Consider the following 24,557-nt stretch of genomic DNA (forward strand, 5'->3'; position numbering starts at 1 on the left):
ATTTCCCCTTTTTTTGCCTAATAAAAAATAAAAAAAATTTAAAAGTTATAACTAATATAAGAAAAACTATATATAATAAGTACAATAACTATATAATATATACAAGCAATACATCAACAATGTCTAGTCCATTTGCATTTGACAAATTCAGCAAAAATATTCCGTTATCCTATTTTGGTGAGTCAAAATGTACCTATCCTTCACTTTCTACACTATCTTGTATCACCAACAGAAAACTATCTTATAATGTCTTTCAAACTCATACACTTAACGCCTCTTAGTGAGTTTCTTTTCTGAATTTCTTAACAAGGAAAACTATAACTATAACTATCTAATCCTCAACTCCCTCAGACATGTGAGAAGGAAATAATATTACCTAGTAAAACAGGAATTGCAAACTTCCAGAAAATGTGAGTTATGACAGAAACAGCCAGCTTCCTGGACAGTCACCAAAGGTTTCTCTGCAATGCTGGGGCATCATCTTTGACCTATAGGCTTAGCATATCTGACAGACACATTTATGAAGCAGGGTGTATGCAAGGCCTACAGCTCGATCCCACATTTGGTGCAAATATTCTATGTACCAGATAAACTTGAATTCTGCCAGTGTCATGTCATAATTCAGGATGTTAAATTCTGGAAATTGCTGGTGTTTTTGGAATTCGGCTTCCCATTCTTCTGGCTTGTGGGTGGCTTCATCTCTTATATTAAGTGCCAGTCTACTATTGAGAGGCCAGACTCCATCAGCCTAGTTACTCCTCCAAGAATAACTGTTTCAGCTACACTGTTTCACTATACACCAGAAGCCATTGGTCCACTGCCTGTTCAGCTGCCTTTGAAGAAAGGGGCACTGTACCTTTCCAGATTGCAAAGCCACTTCAGTGATGGTGCCATATTGTCCTGGGCTCAGAGTATGCCTGTTGCCAAAGCTGCAACCACACTTGTCTTGGCAAGGATTGGTAGTCCCCTTTGTGTGTGTGGGTGTGTGTCCTGCTTGTCCATTTTGGACAGCATACTGTCAGCAGTTGATGCAAAGGGCACTTTCTTGCCCAGTGGCTAACTTTTGCCACAATGAAAGTTAACTCCATGTGTAATTTCTTCAATGCCCATATCTTCTCTGAAGTAGATTGGTGCTGCCAGGAGCAGACATGTCTCATAGTCATAAAAAAAGGAAAAAAATCGATGTTTTTAAAACATCTTAAATGCCATATTCTATAGATCTCTGAAGGGTTTGAAAATGACTTATCTATCTAAAATATATCTCTGCTTGACCTTGAAAATATACCTAATATGACTACAAGTTCGATTGTAATGTCTAACTATTAACTTTCATTTCTTTATATCCTAATTAGTTGGTAATAAAACTTTCAAGGATTAGCAAATTGCGTTACATTGTTAAATGAACTGTATAGGTACAATATCCTAAACAAGATTAGAAATATATGTACAGCATTTTCTAACAAAATCAATCTCAAATTTGTATCAATATATATAATTTGTATACAATATACAAAAATCCATTCCAATGTAAAATATTTAAAACTAGTAGTTGCTTTCTAAAAGTAGATCCAATAATCCTAACTTTTTATCTGTAACATATCTATATCCTCTTTTTTTCTTTTCAGAGTAGATTCAATGTTCTACCCTTTATTCTGTCATTTCTATTTCATTTTTAATAGTAGATTCAGTAATCTACCTCTTATCTATATCCTCTTTTTTCTTTTTTTTCTTTTTTCAAACAAGAACCTTAAATATAATTTCTTTTGTTTAGTCTTTTTCCTGACCATTAACAATAACAACTTGTAACCAATGATCCTAAATAATGACAATTATCTAAAACCCATAGAAAAACCAAAAACCACCTGCCCCACCTCTTGGGAATGTGGGTGCTGTGTTCTTAAAACTGCTTCCTGCTGTTTGTGGGTGAAGGAATCTTTAGGGCATCCTGAAAAGAAAAATTGTAGCATGAATCTTAAGTTCTTATTAATAAGATCAAACCCGGACCAGGTATTGGGGTGAATTCTGAAAGATCAGAGAGATAGAACAAGCCACAGCTAACCTCACCTGGCCAACTTCTCAGCTGGTCTTGTTTCCTCAGACTGGAAGCCTCTGTGTCCTCATCCCAATGGCTCTCAGCTGAACTACTGCTTGAAAGCCTGAAGCTTAACCAGCCAAATACTTCTAGTTTTCTGGTCCTCACACCTTATATACCTTTCTGCTTTCTACCACCACTCCTTGGGATTAAAGGCTCGCTTTCTTGGATTACAGGCGTTTATCACCATGCCTGGCCGTTTCCAATGTGGCCTTGAACTCACAGAGATCCAGAGGGATTTCTACCTCTGAAGTGCTAGGATTAAAGGTGTGAGTGCCACCATTTTCTAGCCTTTGTATCTAGTGGCTGTTCTGTCTCTGGCCCCAGATAAGTTTATTAGGGTGCACAATATTTTGGGGAACACAATACCACCACAAAAAAATTCAGGGTTAATTGTCACGTTCCGAGAGAGTTAGCATTTGTTGTCCAGTCTCTGCATAAAGTGAAAGTGCAAGGCTTATCTCAAGTCCTCGCTTGAATAGTCTATGAAGCTGGATCATCTCAGCTAGCCATCTCGAAATTGTCCCGAGCAGTTTGTAGTCCAAAGTTGATCTTTGGGTGATGTTTCAGCTTAGTGGTATTATTATTATCCATGTAAAATTGTCACGTGGGGCCCCATCATCTTTCTGGAGACTTCAAATTTCCTGTTATTCCTGGTCATGATTCCCTGCAGAAAATTGATAGCGATTCCGACACAAAAACATGTATAGGCAGCTAAATGAAGCCTTTTTTTCTAGAATTAGTTAGTACTATATATGACCATTAATATCATGACAAAAGTTTAATATATATATATCTTATAAATTTTTATATAAATTCATACCTTAAGAAAAGTTGAAAGAATCAAAATAGAACTAATGAATTGTGAGATTAGTGGTAATAGAATAGTCCCTTAATTTTGATTTTCTTCTGTCCCATTTCAGATGGCTCTTCTGACATGATGCAGAGATTTTGCATTTTCCTTTTAACAAATATGCTTGAGTTTAGAGAAGGAGAGAGCCATTCTCCAACTCCAAAGCCAGCTTTAATTTTTAATTGAACTGGGACTACAAAAAGACCATTTGTGTTAAGTGTTTGTAGAGATGAGCAGAAACAAACATTTAGGAAGACTTATGAAATTTTATATGTGATATACCAATAGGCCAATTTACTCTTTTTCTTGGGACATTTTTTTTTCTGGATGTTTTGTCCCTTTTCTTCAGATGTCTCTTTTGTCCAGTGTTACTCAGATTCCTTAGCCTTCATTCTCTTGAAAGACAAAAGCAAAAACCCTTTCCCAAGCCTAACTTTGGGGAGGTTCCCTTTTGGTAAGTTATATCTGATTAAATGAAAAGCATTAGTTAGTTGTATAAGTTAATTTAAATTGGATGTTCATGCTGGTTGATGAACTATTATTACCTCTTCTAATAGGTTTCTCTTGTTCAAATTGAAACTTTATCAATTTTGATGGTATCCATAGCTTTTCTTTTCCTGTAGAAACAAAAGCAAAACCTTGTCCCCATATCCTGGTTTCCATTCTGAGGTCAGCACATCCTTAAAATATATAGGCTGATTTAATTCTGTAGTTTTTTTCTATTATCCAATGTCTTTCTGCAGCTGTTGTTTCTTTCTCATTAGCATTGAGAAAATTCAGAGTTAATAGAGCATTATGAAATCTATTTCTAGGGGTTTTTGTTACCCCTTTCTATTTATTTAACATATCCTTTAGAGTTCAGTTTGATCTTTCTATAACTGCTTGGCCTGTAGGATTATGTGGTGTACTTGTAATATGCTTTATGTTGTAATGAGCAAAAAACTGTTTCATTTTACCAGAGACATATGCTGGAGCATTGTCAGTTTTAATTTGTGCAAGTATCCACATGATGACCATAACTTCTAGCAAATGAGTGATTACAGAATCAGCCTTTTTAGAACTCAGAGCAGTTGCCGATTAGAAATCCTGAATAAGTATCAATGTTGTGGTGTACATATTTCAATTTTCCAAATTCTGTCAAGTGAAACACATCCATCTGCCAGAATTCATTCCTCTGAGTACCCTTCGGGTTACATCCTGCCAGTAGTGAAGTCTGATTGTTAAAAGAACAAGTAGGACATTTCCTTGGCTTGTTGCCAGGTTATGGACAAATCATTTTTTAAACCTTCACTATTGACATGATGTTATTTATGAAATTCTGAGGCCTCCAGTACATTTCCCATCAATAGTTTAACAATCTCATCATTACCTTGTTCTAGAGGGCCTGGCAGACCCTTATGGGATCAGATGTGAGTTATATATAAAGGATGCTTTCCATTCCTGATTATATCTTTTTTTTTTTTTTTTTTTTTTTTGGTTTTTCGAGACAGGGTTTCTCTGTGTAGCTTTGCGCCTTTCCTGGAACTCACTTGGTAGTCCAGGCTGGCCTCGAACTCACAGAGATCCGCCTGGCTCTGCCTCCCGAGTGCTGGGATTAAAGGGGTGCGCCACCACCGCCCGGCCTGATTATATCTTGTAACTCAATAAATAACAAAGTTAATTCTGAATCATCAGGGATAAATTCTGCAGTCTCAATATGTAAGACCACTCTTTCAGCATACTGAGAGTCAGTAACTAAGTTGACAGGTTCCAAAAAAAACCCATTAATACCAACAGAATAGCATACAATTCTGATTTTGAACCGAATTATAAGGACTTTGAACCACTTTACTTAAATTTTCTGACTTGTAACCTGCTTTTCCTTGTTTGTTTGCATCTGTATAAAATGTTCGAACTCCAGATATGGGTATTTCCCAAACAATGCAAGGCAGAATCCAATCAGTTCTCTTTATAAGTTGAATTCTATCACTTTTGGGATATTTGCTGTTAATCTTTCCCAAAAAATTCCTGCAAGCTCTTTACCAAGGTTCACTTTCTGCATATAATTTGTCATTGTCATCCTTAGTTAAAGGTACTACAATTTCTGCTGGGTTTATTCCTGCTAATTGATGAAGTGTCAATTTTCTTTTCAAAATCAAGTCAGAGATCTTTTCTGCAGAAGTTTTAAATTTTTTATTCTGTTTATTTTGTAGAAATATCCATTCCAATATAATATCATCCCCTCACATTAAAATTCCTGTAGGAGAATGCTTAGAGGGTAAAATAACCAAAATGCAATCAAGCTTTCGATCCACACAATCCACATGTCCTTCCTGTACTTTCTTTTCCACCAAGGCCAGTTCTCACTCAGCTCAGCTGATAATTCTCTTGGACTATTTAAGTCCTTGTCACCTTGTAATGTTTTGAACAGATTACTCAGTTCATCATTTTTTACCCCAACAACAGTTCGTAGATGAGAAATGTCTCCAAATAATCTTTGAAAGTCATTAAGAATCCATAATCGATCTCTCCTAATTTGCACCTTCTTGGGTCTAATTTTTTTGTAGACCTATTTTATATCCTAAATAATAAAATCTCTTTTTTGTATCTTTTCAGGAGAAATTTGTAATCCCCAACAAGGCAAAATTTTCTTTACTATTGACATTGTTACTTTACTTCTTCAAACATTCTAAGTTATCTGCATGTGAATCAGTTAGTAAAATATCATCCATGGAATGATAGATTTAGGAAATTGTTTACATATTTCTTCCAATGGCTGTCATACAAAATATTGGCACAGGGTTGGGCTATTTAACATTCCCTGTGGGAGAACCCTCCATTGATATCTCTTAACTGGCTGACAATCATTATAGCAGGCACCGTGAAGGCAAATCTTTCTCTGTCTTTTTCTTGTAAGGGTATTGAAAAGAAACGGTCTTTTAAATTGATAACTATAAGAGGCCATCCTTTAGGTAACAGAGTAGCCAAAGGAATTCCAGATTGTAGAGAGCCCATTGGCTGAATTACTTTGTTAATTGCTTTTAGGTCTGTTACCATTCTCCATTTACCAGATTTCTTTTTAATAACAAATACAGGAGAATTCCAAGGGCTGGTTGATTCTTCAATATGCTGAGCATTTAACTGCTCTTGTACCAGCTCTTCTAAAGCCTGGAGTTTCTCTGTTGTTAAAGGTCATTGCTGGACCCATACAGACTTGTCTGTTAACCATTTTAAAGGTAGAGCTGTTGGTATCTTTGAAAGATTAGCAGTTGTGCCCTGTTCTTGTAAAATCTGGATGATTGGTGACTGCTCTTTATAATACCTCCTAATATTTCTCTCAGAAACTTGTGTTAGTTTATGGTTTGTTTCTGAGGTTGGAGGAATATTAATCTGGGTATTCCATTGTTGTAATAAATCACAGCCCCATAAATTCATGGTTATATTAGCCACATATGGCTTTAATTTTCCTCTCTGTCCTTTTGGCCCTATACATTTGAGCCATCTTGCCCTCTGTTTCACTTGAGATAATGTTCCAGTCCCTAACAGCTGAACATTTACCTCCTGAGGAGGCCAATTTGGATGCCAAAATTCTGGTACAATTATTGTAATGTCCACACTTGTGTCTACCAAACCTTCCAAGAGAATGTCATTTATTCATGTTTTTAATTTTGGTCTTTGTTCATTTATAGAAGTTTGCCTTAAATATTCTCTTTATGGTTTCTCATAAAGTTCCTGTTCAGTTACGGCTGTTCTATCATCCTGAGCAGCCTGACTGATTCCAATAGGCATTTGGTTATTTAATTACTCTGAGAAGAGGTTTCTTCTATGATGGCAGAAAAAGTCTGAACTGAATTTGCCATGGGGGCCTGCATGAGGTCCCTTGGGGAGTTTGTTGACAGCAGAGGCAAAAGATTACCTTGTCTGTCCCTTGTTGATCTATATTTCTTAGTTCAGTGTTTACCACACCTTCTGCATAATCCAGAAGGGAGAGGCATTCTGTTGCCATTGTTCCTTGAATAAACATTGTTTCTAAGAATGCCCTGTTTACACTCCCTTTTCAAATGACCTTGTTTACTGCAGCTTAAACATCTGACATTATTTTTCCTCAGAGCTTTTGATATCACCTCTCCTATCCAAATATCACCATGGTCATGAGACTCAATATTAATTGTGTCCTTGATCCAATCCTCCAAGGGTGCTGATCTTGCCTTTAATGGCCTGGTTATTCTTTTGCATGCTGCACTCGCATTTGCAAAAGCCAAAGATTCAATTATTATCTGTCTAGCTTCTGAATTTGGTATCATTCTATTTACTGCTGAAGACAACCTTTGTAAGAAATCTGTGAAGGATTCTCTGGGGCCTTGTATAACTTTCATAAATGACTCAATTTTTTTCAGCTTCCTGAATTCTGTCCCATGCATTCAGGGCTGCCATGCAGCATAGAATTAGGGTTGGGTTATTATATAAACATTTTCTTTGATTATCAGCATAATCACCCTCTCCAAGAATCTTATCCTGGGAAATTTCGACACCTGTAGCCCTGCATCATTGTTCTATTGTTTTAGCCTCCTCTTCAAACCAGGTTCTCCACTGTAACTGTGGACTGGCCTCTAAGACAACTGTAATTAATTCTTTCCAGTCCTGAGGGATAATTCTATTACAAGTTGACCATGAGTTTAACATCTGCTTTACAAATGGAGAATGCATGGCATATGATACTATAGCTTCTTGTGAATCTCCTTAAATCTAACATTTCCACTGGAATCTAATTAGCTTGTACACCAGCATTTGGCAGTTCCTGTAAGGGTATGGGGTAAATTAAAGTTTGCTGTCTGGTAACCTGAGGCTGTTTCTCTGTAACTTTATAATTCAATCCTGAGATGATTTCACCTTTAAATTATTCTGTCTGAGTCTGGATTTCTCTATAATTCATTTTAATAGGTTTTTCTAAAGTCAATCCTGAGTGAGGTTCACCTTTAAATTCTCTTGTCTGGGTCTGAATTTCTCTATGATTCATTTTAACAGGTTTTTCTAAAGCTTTGATCTTGGCACTTGAATTGAAAAATCTTTTTAATGCTAAAATAAAAATGATTAAACAAATAATATTCATAATTGATGTTACATATATCCTATCAATATTAATTATCCACTCATTCAAATGTTCCACTTTTGGACTGCCTAATGTGTTATCAAACAGAGACCACATTCCTTCGATTGTATAAATGTTTCCATTTTTTAATGTGGGAAAAAGATTTTCTTTCAAATAATTTCACCCTTTAATATAATCTTAATTGACTTGCCCAGTCTGTTGACTGCATAGAACAGTAGAAGTCAGAGGGAATTTCAAAGTAGCTACCTAGTGTGGTGGCAGTCAGAGATGGGAACCCAGAGAGAGCCCACCACCCACCAGGAGAAAGAAAGCCAAAGAGAGTCTGGCCATGTGCTCTGGCCTGAGCCAGGGGCCCTGTAAACCCATAAGCAGCTTTTTAGTGAATTCTTGCCACATTGAGCACCAATTGTAGATGAATTTCTTTTTTTTTTTTTTTTTTTTTTTTTGAGACAGGGTTTCTCTGTGTAGCTTTGTGCCTTTCCTGGAACTCACTTGGTAGCCTAGGCTGGCCTCGAACTCACAGAAATCCGCCTGGCTCTGCCTCCCGAGTGCTGGGATTAAAGGCGTGCGCCACCACCGCCCGGCGTAGATGAATTTCTAAATGATCTTATTAAATAAAAAACACAGAGCCAAATATAAGGGTAAAAGCCTTAGAGAGATCAGGGAAATAGGGAAAGCCACCAGCCAACCTTACTTCACCAACTTTGCTGCTTCCAAATGCGAGTTACTTCCTGTCTACCCATGCCTATGTGCCTTGTTATTCTGTCATCTGATTTGCTCTCTCTGTTCAGCTACATCACTTCCTCTTCCTGCCCAGCTCTGACACTTTCTGTCTGTACAGACCTCCTAACCTCCATTCTTAACTAGTGTTGGAATTTAAGGCATGTGCCACCACACCTGGCTCTGTTTTTAGTGTGGCCTTGAACACACAGACATCCTGCCTGCCAAGTGATAAGATTGAAGGTGTGTGCTAACATTGCATGACTTCTGTGTTGTGGCTGGCTTTTTCCTCTGATCTCCAGGCAAGCTTTATTTATTAAAGCACAAATAAAATATTACCACATTTCAGCACAAATAAATTATCACCACATTAAGGTGGTGCCTATTTTTAAATCTAAGTTATATTTCTTGTAGACAACAGATATATGGAATTTGTTTCTTGATCCTTTCAGCCAGTCTGTGTCTTTTGATTGGGGAATCCAGGCCATTAATATTTAAAGTTATTATTGAAGTGTGTTTGTTGATTGCAGTCATTCCGTTGCTGGTATGTGGTGTTGTTTGTAACCTCAGTAGTACTCTGTGGTTTAGTAATTATAACTTTTCTTTTTTTTCCACAGTGTCTTGGCTATGCTTATCTCCCTCTTCAGTCTTCCTATATTTTCCTTTGGTTTGATTTGTTGAATACATTTTTTAGGCTTGCTTTTAATGTGGAAAGTTTTTCTTTCTCTTTCAATTATGGCAGGTAGTTTTGCTGGGTATTTGTTTAGGTTGGCCATCATGGTCTTTCAGGACCTGGAATGTGTTGTTCTAGGCTGTTTTGGCTTCTAAAGTTTCCATTGAGAAACCAGCTATTATTCTGAAATGTTGCCCTTTATATGTGATTTGTGTTTTTTTCTCTTGCAGCTATCTATACTTGTCTCATTTTGTAAACTTAGTGCTTTAACTGTGATATGTCGTGGGCATCTTCTTTTCTAATCTTGTCTTTTTGGTGCTCTGTAATTAAAATATAATTGCATCACTTTCCCCCTTCTCTTTCCTCCCTCCAATCTCCCTTATAACCCATCCTGTGACACCCTTCACTTCCTTTCAAGTTGATGATTGCTTTTTATTTGTTATTGATACATGTACATATTTTTAAAGCATCAGTTCTTTTGTAGACTGAAGTGACTAGATGATTACCTGGAAGTTTTTTGGTCTGTCCCTTGAAATTCAAGATGTCCAATAAACTCTTAATAGGTGGCTTGTTAATTTTTAACACTTTAATAATCGTGAAACAAACCAATGAATGTTACCATTTACATTACACTTTACCTTCCCCCTACCTCTGACTTACCAGGTCATATATAAATAAGAGTATGTATGCAGGAAAATTTCAAAGAGAGAGACTTTAAGCGTTTTCACTACAGATAAATATATGAGGTAGTAAATGAGTTAATTAACTCAATTTAGTCATTTTACAAGGTGAAAATATGTTAGAACATCATTTGCATATAAAAAAGACAATCTTCATAATGCCATTACAGTAGTTACTATGACCTCTTAAGACAGATTGTAGAGGGCCCAAACTTGCTCATTATATTTGCCTACTCAGGTATCTTTCTAGACAAAACAATGAAAAAACTGGCACCTTATAAATTAATAGCCATTTTTAATGTCTAAAGGGTTTAGGTCAGTTATTTATTCCTAAGCATTTATATCTTATATCCAGTTTGGGTGTGACCACTGTATGAATGAATTGCCTTGTTTTCATAATAAGAGTATTTTTATGTTAAGGGATTTTTCTTAGACCCATTCATGATAAATTTTGGGAACATGCAATAATAGTACTCTTAGAAAGGGATTTAATTGCTGTAGCCTTAAAATATAAAATGCATGAGTTTTGTTGCAAGGATACTTTATTGCTTTAATAGTTATAAAAAGAAGAGATCATGAAAAATTATACTAGGACATTGAGATAATTTATGTTTCATCACTATCATAGTAAACATCCCCATGCATAAAGCTTTGCCCAAGTTTAGATTATTTTCCCAAAATAGATTCCTAGTTCAGAGTCAAAAGTTATGAATATTGCCAGATGGCTTTGTGGAAAGGCTGTATTTAAGTTATATTTCTGTAATGCATCTAATGCCTGCATCTCCATATTCTTAACAGATTTAAGGATTTTTACTTGCAAGGATCCTGCATCAACACCTCTTTTTATTTGGCAGTTTTAATTGTTAAATATATTAGTCATTTTAATTTTCTTTATGAACTATATTTAGTTTTTTTGTATATTTTTATATGAACACTTAAAATATTTTAAGAACCAACTGGCATCTTTCCATAGAATCATTCATCAGTCTTAAAAAAATAAATTTATCTTGCTAATCATTCTTCATTAAACTCAGCTTACCCATATGAGAAATAGAAATCACCAATTTGCCATTCATTGTCTGCAGTATAGACCCCTCAGGCTTCTGACTCTTCTGCCTCCAGAGTGCCTGCTGAGATGTGGCAGAATTCAATAGGACAGTTGTTTACATGACTCTATAGCCTTCAAGGTTAGTTACTTGAAAGATATGAATTCACAGACTCCTGGAATAACACAAACCTCAAAATTTGCATCTTGGTCGTAGGTGAATTGTTTTTGTTACAGTTGTAGCTAAAACCATAATTATACTTAATTATACAGTCAGTCACATTTGTCATAACATGGCTTTCCCCCATTTCCATGTATATGTATAGGCATATATGTTATATATATATGCATACATGTACATATATAACATGTTACATATATATGTAAACACAGAGAAGCTTTTTTATTTTGTAATTATAGCTACTGTTTTTCCCCCTTCAGTTTACATCCATTATATTTACTCTTAGAAAATCTTTTTCAGGACAAATAGTAGTCAGGTTGGAGACCCTAGACAGGCTCTATGCCTTACTGATAGAAATACAAGAACCATTGCTGCAGTGATGTGAAGCTTCTCTCTGAAGTCTAAAGAAAAGAAGAATGTTGGATTTGAGAATTTGTGGAAGAATGAAATAGTGAAATCAAGAGATTCATTGTTTTCAGATCTTGTAATTTGTGAGTCTTCCTGCTAGTTTGCTTCCAAATAACATATCCTGTTGTGAATGTAATAGCAGTAATCCACAGCTGATAGCTAGGAATATTTCCACAAACATTTTCTCACCTTTCACTGTGAAAGAATGGATAGGATATCTTTTAGGACCATTTCCATATATGTGTAAAGATTATGTTGCTTAGCATGTGGTTTTGATAGTACCTGTATAGTTTCATTTATTTTTATAATTTTGTCTTCCTTTCATCTTAGTAACATGACTTTCTCATGCAATATCTCATAACTCTCTGGTAAATAATGACCATCATTGTAGAAATGAATACTCACAATGTAGTGTCTTATCATACACATCCATTACAATATCCAGATTCTCTCTTCCTCGATGTAGCTTTTCTCCATTACATCACATCAGTTTCCTTAAAAGACAGTAACATACGGCAAGTCATCATTGTGCATCCATAGAATGGGTCTCAGCAGATCTGTTCTGCACAGTGCGCTGGCTGTCCTACTCTGAACAGATTTGTGCTGTAGCAATGCGTCAAGGCCACTGTGTTCTCAAAGCAGTCAGGATAATGATGTGCAGAACTTGTCAGTAGAGTTGTGTATGTTGGAGACTGCCAAATTCATAAACCCAAGCTGCCTTTTCTGATCTTGTGTAGTAAAGATTCTGAGTCTTCCCTTACTGACTAAGTAAGAAGAAAGTTAAATCGGTTGGATTTCTCTTAGGGTAACAATTATTATGCATGCCTTTATATGTGCATAAATATATTGAGAATGTACAATTATGCCAAGTACAGAAGTCATTCTCCAACTTTAATATCAACAATATAGATATATGAATATATCTAGATAAATATAAAGAAATTAAGTGGGAACAAAAATTAGCACATCTATGTCCACTAAAAATCACCAAATAGATAAGAGCAGGGTTAGATGTTTCTCAGTTTGAACCTAATTTCTTAATGTCTGAAAATCTTAATTTGAAAGAAAATGTGTGTTGAATCTTTTCTATAACTTCTCTTTTAATATATTTCTATTATTTCAAGTTGAGCATAAAGTCAGAACAATTACTGTGGACCACAAAATATTTTCAGTTAATTTAGTCCTGTTTGTGGTCAGATTTTGGCCTTCTATCTTAATTCTTTGGTATTTTCAATATATTTAATATCAGAAATGGTACTGGCCCAAAACAAAACCAACCAACCAATCAACCAAACAATGGCAAAGAGTTTACATTCAACAGTCTTCATATGAAAATAATTAACATTATCACTGGGTCCCCAAATCATTATCAGTTGGAACTGGTCATCAAAGACATAAACATACAGTTTGAAAGAATATTTCATAGTTTTCAGAAGCATCACTTAGTAAGTCTATGATACCAAATGTTTCATGCAACTGTTAGTAACTGTCCCATCACAAAGGCAAGACCATCTGATACTGATGTTTTTTTATCAGAATAGTTATTAGATAACAGATACAAAATTAGCCACCTTAAAGATGTAACTATGCATGGATTAGGGTTGAATGAGAGTAGTGTACATTTCCCACGGTAGTTCACAATCATCCATACCTCAGGCTCAAATCCCTTGGTACTCAGGTTAGGGATGGTTGTGAGCCACCATGGGAACTGAATCTAGGTCCTCTGTAAGAGCCCCAAGTTCTCCTAACCACTGAGCCATCTCTCTAGCCTCATCTAGTTTATTTTATATTACCTGCTCTACATGAAGATTTGGACATTGTGGATGCTAGCTTTCTTTAACATTTTCAGTCTAGTAGAACAAGTTTTGTTCTCCATTCACTTAATTTCAATTTACTTTTAAGAGGAATGCCAAGATTTAGATAAAGGAACGATAAACTAAATGAATTTTAAAAATATAGTCAGCAATGATTGTTTTGAGCTTCAGATATTTGTTTATTTTAAGGAACATGCAGAGCTGAGAAATCTTTGTAAAATTTTGTAATGGACACTTCTCTTTAAACATGCCTTTCTCTGTGAAGTACTTCTTTGTGCTCTTCAGGCGTGTCATCATTAGAGATAATGGACCTACATAGTTAGAACTTCACAGCTGCTTGGATTAATGATGGCTTGGACTAGGGTTTCATTGGGTAGGATTAACTATGTTTAAAGATGGCAAAATGCCATTATAACATTAATGCCAAAATCTAATGAGAACCAGCAGTTAACTTCAAGGACCTTTATAATTTAATATGGGAGCATGATCGTGTTCTCATTATTTTAATGTAGTGTCTATTAAAATAAGTTTATCTTCTTGCTTGAGATTTTTTTTTCTACCCAGGCACCATTTGTTGAATGTTGACTGTATTTCTGTCACTTTTCTAGGGTATTGAGGAGTAAGACCATTTCCCTTCCTCTTGAGAAATTTGTAGGAATGTGAAATACTTCCTTAGGAAACTTAAGTATTCTTCTTAGTTTCCTAAGACATGTATCTCCTTCATCTCTTGCTTATTTTTTAAAAGATTTATTTTATGTATATGAGTGTTTTTCCTGCATGAATGTATGTGCACTATGTGTTTACATGGAGGTCAGAAAAAGGCCTCAGATCCCTTGAAACTTGAAACACGGATGATTGTGAGCCACCATGGAAACTGAACCTAGTTCCTCTGCAAGAGCAGCAAGTTCTCTTAACCACCAAGCCATCTCTCCAGTCCCATGTAGTTTATTTTATATTAGCTACATTTTCCATTTTTGGGTTGTACTGAAAAATTGAATTTCATATGTATAGGAAAATTGATGAGCATCAATTGGATGCTCAGCTAAATGCTATCAATACTGTTGGCATTGGTATCTGACGGCTGAACCCTACAGAAACAGAACATAGGTTTTGTATAAAATTACAAGTACATCAGGTAGCTGATATTTGGTAATTGGATTTTTTTCTAGAGTAGTCTTTCTGTGATGAAGGTATATAGTGATAACTTCCAGTAAAATGTGACATTTATGAACATGTCATGTTTCTATGTCTATAATATAAAATAATGAACTAAACCCAAGAACTTCCTGTTTCTTTGTTTCATAATCTTGTGTATATGTATATACAAAGAAATGTTAAGACCTTCTAAAGTATGAAATACAAATCACAACCAGAAGGTGGAAGAAATAAAAGATGGCAGAGGAGAAATCGTATCCAATAAACCCTGCTGGAGAAAACCCTCAAGTATTCACTTTGTGGTCCAGGCTTCCTGGTGGCTAAAGAAAGAAATAGAACTTGGTGTGGTTTTCTGATAGTGAAACACGTATCATCCGTTTGTCAGAACAAGCAAGCCTTCTTAATGTTAATAGGAACGACTTGTCCAGGCAATTTGGATAAGAACTGGTGGAACACATAATGAATGGTCCTTCCTAAGTTTTTTTTTTTTAAATAGAAAATTTAAAAAAAAAACAGTGCACACAGTTAATTGTTTCATTCATTGGTCTGTAGAGAACCTGGCAGGGATGGTGTTAAAAACAAGACCCATGCTCCCAAAGAAGGGAGTTTGAAACTTCCAGTATATTTACGATAGAGAGAAACTGATTTTCTTCTGACTGACAGACATGTGAAGCAGCAGAAAGATACTGCAAAAGGTGGATGCTAAGGGTAGCATTGTTGAAAATAGGAGAGTATCAATGAAATTTTTGTGGCAGGATGATATTTGAAAGACTGATCTGGCCTCTGGGAAGTTTTAAATATGCCAGTTCCCTGTAGCAGGAAGATCTGTCTCTGTTCTGGACAGCATATCCAATTTAGGGAATTATTATTATTTCATCAAAATTAATGTGAACAATTTTTCCTTTGAGGCTGCCTTTTCCATAGGTGATGTTTTCCAGATGGGCTTTGGCCAAAATTCTTAATGTTTTGTATTCTCTTTCCTTGAGAAAGGAACTTTTCTGACATCCTCTATTCTCCCTCTTTCTTTATCCCATCCTAGGGAAGAGAACACCAAAAGCCAAGGAGAAGAGAAACAAGAAGAAGAGGAGGAAGTTGACCGAAAGAGCCCAAGAGCAGCACAGTGTCTTCCTAGCTACAGACAGAGCTACCCAATAAAATACAGGCAATAGTGGGGGGATTTTTGAGGGGGATTTTGTTGCTGTTGTTTATATTGCAAAAGTGCACAAAGCTACTCTCCAATCCACACTGGTGGACAGCATTCCTGCTGCTCTGACCAGTATCCTTTTTCAGTAACATTGCGAAGGGAAGTGCCCAAGCATGGACTCTGGGTTATTTATGCTTTGATTTGAATCTGGAGCCTGTGATAGCAGGAGCTTGTTGACCTCATCAGTGGGAGCTGAAGCATGTACACTCCTGTGATGAGCATCATGTGTCCTAAGAATCTGCCCCTGGCACAGTGAACTTGTAGGAGGCATGTGGCTGTAGATCCCCACCGGAGAGTGCATCCATGCCTACTTTCCTGAAAGAAGATACAGAAGCGGGCAAGCGCTGTTCCCTTGTGACTTGTTTCTCACCTTGTGCATTGTCAAAGACAATTGCGAGTGGAAATAATGCTTAGTGTCACCGCACGATGTTTTCATGATTGGTGGCCTTCAAATGATCTTTCAACGAGACTGCTTTTTAGCTAGGGGTATTCTGTGGAAATTCCTACTATATTTCAGCCTAGTACTTACATGTACAGATTCTGCTGAGCTCCATACAAAGCTCCATACTGTATATTTATGCTTTCTGTGTGTAACAAGTCATACCTGATTGATAAGATGTCACTTTGTTCTTAGTGGTTCTTAACTATGGTCTATACATGATTGTTCTAATTCTGAAAATTGACAAATGTTTTGTTGCCATTTTGTTTCTTCTGTTTGTATTATTTTGGGCGGGGGTGGGGTAGGCTTGTTTCCAATTGTAAGTTTAGGATAAGCTAGTTTGTACGTAGAGTCAAATGACTGATGTCAGAGTTTCGGTGCAGATAGAACTTCCCCAGTTCGTGTCACACACACACACACACACACACACACACACACACACACACACACACACACACAATAAGCAGCATGCAGCATCTGGCCATCAGAAGCCAAACTTCTTTTGAGTTCAGAAAGTGATGATTTATGAAACACAGCTGAAAACATGAGGACTTGTGTGCAGTTACATGTATTTATTACACAATTCCCAGCTTCATTTTTTTCAAACTTAAAGCAACTCATGACATTAAATGATAGGTTACCTGGCAAAATTTTTGGGTCACTGGGGAAGCTGCTGTCCTGAAACCACCTAGGAGATGAAGGAAAAAATAGGAGGGCTTTCCCTGACTGAGAGTCACACCGTGCATTTCTCTGCTGAGCCAGAATGTCTTCTACTAGAACAAAGAACATGATGGAGGCTTCTCAGCCGGTTCACACAGACATGATTTCAGAATCACCATTGTCCCCTTGGGTCGATCAGTCCTTTGACTTATGAATTGGCAGGCTCTAAATGCTTTATCTTCCTGGTGATCCAGGGGGACCTTAGAACAAAAGAAATTGTTGTAGAGTTTTGAGGAAGCAGCCAGAGCAAGGCAAAGCCTTTTCCTCACTTTGCATTGGTAAAACTACCTCTTCAGCATTTTTGTTGAGTCAGAAACATCTTGCTGATATGTATAGATGTCATAAGCTTCATTATGAAAATAATTGATGCAAGATAAGCCATATATGAATGTTGTATTCAACTTTAGGGCTTGCACTTAATCCTAAAGTGTTCCCTTCCCTTCATGTCTATTCATACACTATATTCCTATTTACTAAGTGGGGAGGGGTCTTCTTAATACCATACTTCATTGTTAATAAGTCAATGCTTGTTATGTTTCTGGGCTGTTGTTTTTGTGCATTAAAAACTCAAAAATTGCTTTTGGACTATTTTTTACTTTAAGAGTACACTTAGGGGAAAGTGCAATGCTTTACCAACACTACTGTCTACTTGTGATCCATCAAATACATGAGAGAATATATTGATATAAATCTAGGATACTCATTTCAATAAAACTTATTGCACAGTAGTTGAAAGTAGGATTTTCAGAACTAGACTGCCCAAGTCCAAATCTAGCCTAAGAAAGTCTTCTTAGAGAGAAATTGTTCTCTCTCCCTGGGTTCTTTTCTACCTGTAGGACTATGTTTTAGGACTGTACTACAGCTCTCCAATCTGAAGTATATTGTATAATGTATAATGTAGTATACTCAACTATGTATCACAAATACTTGAGAACATTACATTCATACTGAACATGTTTGCTTTTTATCATTCCTTAGACAATGTATTTAGCAACATTTAAACATAACACTTATACATATTAGGTATTTTTGATAATTTTTAGTGTTTGTACACATAGCAAATTGTGTTGTATTTATACATAATTTACTATGTGAGCATATTTGGGTTTAGGTGTCTGCAAGAACCTCTTGGAACCAATGTCATGAGGAAACCAAGACATCCTTGTACAGACTGAGTTAAGAATTTGGAGATATGTATATATATATATATATATATATATATATATATATATATATATATAGTGTGTGTGGTCACTATAGCAGATTATTAAGTACTACAGAAATTGTTACCTATTATTTCTTTCATTAGCTATTTCAATTTTTTTCCAAAAACATTCTATTAACAAAATAGATCCTAATTTGTTCAGTGGTCGAAACTTTTGCAAGCATCCATAGTATCCTAGGTCCCGTCTCCCATACTGTAAATAAATAGTTGAATTAACATTTATGAAAGTATCATACAGCTTCAGTCTATTATTAATTCACTCCTAGACACTGCTTAACTTTTATTCTTGTGAGCATTTATTTACACTCACCTATTTCTAAGTTTCCTGGTTTAAAGAAAGCAAATATAAATCTAAAACTGAATACATAACTATTTCACAGTTGAGGAGCAGCCAAGGAAATAAACTAAACTAGATATCTAATATGAACTCTAATATCAAGAATATATTAATTACACAGGTAATAAATCATCTATAAAGTCAAATGAGTTACCAAGACAAGACAGTGGAGCAATATCAGCAAGCCACTATCATGTTTAGGGTGAGGAGAATTCAAGGAAAAGGTGGAATTTCCAAAATCTAGATATCAAGTTCACCCCCAGAAGCTTAAACCTATAGTTGAGAATATAGCTATAACCAGAAGAATCTGGGGCCAAAGACAGAACACTTACCTAGGAGAAGATGAAATCTAAGATATAATCTAGTCACTTAGAGAAATGTCACAATCTCAGAAAAGCCTAGATCTCTTCTTCTCAACAGCTTCCAAGAGGGCTTGCCATCATCCAGACCTGTCCCTGATCCCATGGGCAAGGGGTCCTGGATAATGCTGTGATCCATGATACAGAAGATAGATGTAAGCACAAACTGGCCAGAATACTCACCAAGGCCTGACCCTGGAACTGTGATGCCTCTTGCTTTCCTCATTTAAGAGTTTGTGTTTATGTTCTTGGTTAAGCAAGTGCCTTTGTATTTCTCATTTATTTCTGTTGTTCTCCACATCTTGTCAGTAAGTTCTAGTAAGCCTGTCTTGAGAATGAGTGTTGAAGTTTCTCTCTTCCCTTTCTTTGCCAAGGACTGGTCTTTTCTGGCCCCATTCTGGACTGTGCTATTATTCCTATTTACTGCTGTTCTCTCACTACAAATATTCCTTTATGTTCTCACCACTTTTTCTATTAACATACATATTTTGCTGCTTTCTTGCTGAATACGCTCCTGTTCCTTGTAGACTCTAAATTTTTTTCTTGTTGAATGCTATATCCTTTTAGCATCCTCTTAACCCTAGGTTCCCACAGGGATTTAGAAAAGTCTGAATGAGCCTCAGTTAGAGTTAATGTCAGGTCTTTAAAGACTGCTTAACTTGCACCCGCTTAGTGTCTTAGTTGGTAGTCTTTGGAATATAAGAATAAACGTGGATTCAAAAGTAGATGGTCCTTAAAGCAGAATAAGGGGTTGGGTAGTCTGGAAATGTGTATTGAATGGATAAATATTTAAGCAGATTGCCAGGTAAATATGAGGACTCATGTTAGCAAACTGCCACATGCCACCACCTCCAGCTTAAGCAGATGTTGTTGAACACATTTTTGACTCCTGAACAAAATACATAGATCCTTTCCCCAAAGTGGAGTTACAGGGTGGTACTTCTAAAATTTTGAAGTTGACAGAGGTCTAATAACTTCTAGCTTCTCAAGTACGTGTTAATGCCCTGAGGAACTTTTCATATGAGAAAATGTTTCTTAAAAATGACTATCCAAGTGCTCCTACCACCACCTTCCTGGTGCTTCTGGGTCCAGAACTTCTTAAGCAGGCTTCCCATCTTAGTAGTATATTTTCATTCTGAACGTTTGGCCTCACTTTCTGTCTTAGCATGACCAAAAAATAAGTATGGACCATGTGACTTCTGAGAGTAAAAAATTGTAGAGAGTGATTGCAGCACATCTACTCTCTGGGTGGCTTATTAGTACATGTGAGGATTTTCAGACGGAAGCTTGCTACCATTATGAGTCCCTCTACTCTGGAGACAGTAGACCATGTGTTAATGGCAGGGATATCAAGGAAAAATACTACATGTGTATTTTGACATATAGACTAAATGATGAACATAGGAATTTTAGGAAGACTAGCCTAAGTACTGGAATGCACCAGTATAAAGCTCCTGAGGAACAAACAGGATCAGGATGGTTGAAGTGCAGACAAAAAGGAAAAAATGATAAAGTATGGTAGGAGGATAGTGGAACAAACAGGAAGACAGAAGACCCATGAAGTCCATAGAGAAAGCTGATTTTTGTTCTATATGCTGGGGGAAAAAATACTGGGTTTTTGTCCTGCTTAAGCAGGAGAGAGGTGTACTTGGATTTCTGTACATTGTTCCCTAGGTCTTCTTTGTGAAAGGTAGATCTTTAGAAGGAAAGCAAAGGGACAATTAGTAGGTTATTGCTTTAACCTGATGAGAATTCTCACAGCATTGGTTAGTGGATATTATTAAATAAAAAGAGGAGGGGCTGGATCTAGGGGCCACAGGAGTTGGATGTGAGAAAAAGGAACAAAAGGAGCCAAGATATTATCTAGGTCTTGTTCTGAGTAACAATATTTATGGGACAGAATTGGCAATAAATGATTCTACTTTTCATTTGCTAGACTTGAAGTTGTGGTAGGCAGCGAAGTGGACACAGTAAGATGGCAATTGGTTATAAATATGGACTTCAGGGGAAAGGTGAAGGCCAGAATATAATTTGAGAATATATTGGAGTATAGCTTGTTCTTTGAATCACAGACCTTCAAGTCTATAAAAGAACACAGATGGGAGAACAATGGCTTTGGGGTACTCAAACCTTCAATGTCAACCAGAGGGTGGGATGGGAAGAAAGAGACACAGAAAAGTAACCTGAGAGGAGCACCAGGAGCAGTTACTAAGTGTAATGAAGAGTTGCACTGAGCAGTGTAACCCACACCTACAATCCCAGCATTTACAAGGTTAGGAGACTGAGACAGGTTAATCAAGAGTTCAAGGCTAGCCTCAGATGTGTGAGGCCTGCCCAGAACATAGGAGAACTATCTTTAAAACAAGTTGGAGTTCAAGGCTTTATGTGGTACCCTTCCCTTCTGATTTATAATAAAAATAGTTGGAGAAGTGGGGAGCATGAGAAAAAACATAATAATTGAACATTTTTGTCTCCCCAAATTTATTTCTGAACTATATACTCCAAGAGTGAAATTTACCAATAGCTTACAATCCCTTGAAAGTGGTTTTGATATAGAAAAAACTTAAAGTATGTCAATGCTTAAAACATTTGGAAACTACTCTTCACATAAATGTGATAATGATACTTAATTTCAGGTTACCATATTATCTACCAATTTCATCTACATTTATGATGAAATAATTATCTCAATGGCTCTACAAAGGTTTTTCTTTTATTGCTTTCAAAATCAATAAAATGTATCAAGTGAGCTACAAAACAAGCATTCCGTGAATTATAGGTCCTTGAGTTTGTAATTTTCAGCAATGAGGATTTTTCAAACTTGTAATTATTGAGTTACTTTGGTAGCAGCTCTCTGATGTGAGTGCATACATGTCTGAACAGAATTAGGCAGTGCACATGTACACAATCATAGTATTTAACTAAAAGCAAGATCATGGTAAAAGTATTTCTTTTTTCCATGGTTTTCTGTGTAAAATAGAACAAATGAAAGCTTTAATTACTTGCAATTCAATTTTAAATTAAATAAATGTGTTATCGTTTCCCCATCACACTTGCCTGTCTTGGATATATTCTCTCTTGTAGGTGATAATCTGGATAGCAACTGTGGTAAAGCCTTGGAGAACTGGTTCCCTCTTCTCTGAGCCATGACTATCGTTCCATTTCCCAGTCCTATTGCCTGACTTTAACCCAGGGGGTTTCAGGAGAATAATGTGCATCTACTTGAGAACTAGTATTTAATAGCAAGTTCACCTTCTGCATGATGTTTGTGCCTTGGGCACAAAGACAGGTCCATGGGGTAAAGGAAGTCTGTCTTTCAGTTAATGTATGGAAAATAGTAGACTCAAATAGTTGCCCAAGCTACACAAGTAAAATATCAATATTTGTTGTCTTGAGCCTTAATGGTCCTTCATTGCTCCTTATCTTGAGTCAACACCTTCATCATGGACTTCAGAATGGTGAGAAATATATCCTTGTTCTTTAATCCTTCCAGTCATGGGTCTTCCTTCATGACAATCTAACAAATTAACCTATGGACTTTCGCAGGAATCCAGAAAGCCATGACACTTAGGGGAGTCTACAGCCCTGACTTATTGATACCTTCCTCTAAATTGCTACAGCAAATATAAGTTGAAACATTATTTTTAAATAAAATGTTTCAGCTTTTCTTCAACAATTAAGCAATTATTTTTTTTCAACAACTATACTCTGGCCCCTTGAAATGAAACCCCATACATTTGGTTTGTAGCAGTCATCCTACAAATGTTTGATTAGTTGTTTGTTAATGGTTCAGTATTTTCTTACAGCCTAGAATCTTGAGAAAAAAGCTTTTTAAGATTACGTGTGTGTGTGTGTGTGTGTGTGTGTGTGTGTGTGTGTGTGTGTGTGTATTAAGGCATGGATAGTCCTAGTTATCCTGGAACTTACTTTGTAGACCAGGCTGGACTCAAATTCACAGAGATCTGCCTGCCTCTGCCTCTCAGGTGCTGGGATTAAAGGCATGCACAACCACCACCAGGCTATATTTCTTAAAACATGAGATTGTGAATTGCTTCCTAGTCTTTTATGTGATTATAATTGTCCTGCTATAATTTTGCCCAATATTAAAAAGGGCAAGAAAAGGATCCAGGGACATCTGTGTTAACTGCCTTTGTAATTTATCAGATGAGTTCTCAATTCTATGTGGTATATAAACTGACAGATGGTCAAAGTTTAACCAAAGTAAAACATCTGTTTTAAGTGACACCTTAATTTTGTGATGAGCTAAGTGACTTGAGAGGGATTGCTGTATGTTTTATTACCATGTGGAGAAACATTACACTTGCCCATCTTCATTCACAAGCCACACACAGTGATGTGTGGTAGCATTAAGGTCCATCATCTACACACCCATAGGCAAGCCCTGGATCTTGTGTATATCTTCAGCCTTGCTCTTCTCTATTCCTTGTTTCCTTCAGTGCTGCCCGTCTATGCCTGTCTCTGATAACATAAATGATTTTCTCTTGGATTTGTTGGCAAAAACTTCCGGAAGTTCTCTTGTGCTTTAGTTGGTTCTGCAGTTACGTTGTTAGAATCGTACCGAGCAATTGTGAGCATTGGTCAAATGGAAAAAGGAAGCACCGGGCTTCAGCTCCAAGCAAAACCACTTTATGAGCATGTGGCTGGGGTGCACGTCAATAACGCCAGGGCCCAGGTGGCCGAATTTATGTCCACCCTCTTGATCTGATAATACAGAGCAGGAGGATGAATTGGTAATGACCCAGGCTCAAAACAGATGGTGACTCTCTGTGTCTATGTTGTTGAAAACCTACAAAGGGGAAACATTAAATATGTGTCTTTAAATTTAAATTAGTGCATTTCAAAAACACAGGCTGCTGATCTTTGAAAACAGGGTAGCTGAATGTGTTTCATCTTATAGGTTTGAACTTTTGTGTGCTTTGGGGAAGAGCAACAGACAAAATGGATGGTATGTTTGTTACCCTTTCGTTAGCTCTTTAGTATCAGTGGTGCACCACTATAATTAGGAGCTTGTGTGCAGTTCTTTGTCATTAAATTTGCTACACCCTAATTATGGATGTTTAGAACATTCAAAAGACCACCATCTAAAAATTGGCATCCATTATTAAATATATTTCCTCAGGTCAGATGAATTTGCTTTTGCTCCATAATGCTGATTGAGTTTTGTGCTAAGTGTTTTGTCTTAGAGCATTTTGTTGATAATTTACACAAACAATATTTTATCAAAATACACTAAATTACATAATATCATACTGTCTAAATGTGTTCTTGGGATGTGAGGAGGTCTTTGAGTTTGAACCTTTCCAGGGATGATTAGTTCCTTGATTTGCATTCAGAGACAAATAAAACTGCTGCTCAAAGCCAATCCAAACATATCTCGGAATGATTTGGGGATACATTACCACAAACTTACCCTATGATTCTGTGAAAGTCTGGGATGGTTTAATATAAAAGTACATAAAATGAGTATAGTTGAAGACTGGGTACAATTTAAGAGCCATTCCAGAACCTGGTATGGACTCCCTCAATAGTTATAGGAAAATGG

At 36.5% G+C, this 24,557-nt stretch overlaps 1 protein-coding gene across 1 annotated transcript in view; it reads left to right on the forward strand.

Moving 5' to 3' along the window:
* The window catches only part of Rspo2 (R-spondin 2), a 162,313-nt gene extending 144,587 nt beyond the window's left edge, over window positions 1-17,726 (forward strand). Inside the window, exon 5 of the mRNA XM_059247597.1 lies at window positions 15,750-17,726. Coding sequence (XP_059103580.1) covers window positions 15,750-15,865 — 116 coding nt within the window. The 3' untranslated portion in view covers window positions 15,866-17,726. The remainder of the gene's footprint in view (window positions 1-15,749) is intronic.
* Window positions 17,727-24,557: the final 6,831 nt, after the last annotated feature.

The sequence above is a fragment of the Peromyscus eremicus genome, chromosome 20 (assembly GCF_949786415.1).
Source record: "Peromyscus eremicus chromosome 20, PerEre_H2_v1, whole genome shotgun sequence".
Classification (NCBI taxonomy): domain Eukaryota; kingdom Metazoa; phylum Chordata; class Mammalia; order Rodentia; family Cricetidae; genus Peromyscus; species Peromyscus eremicus.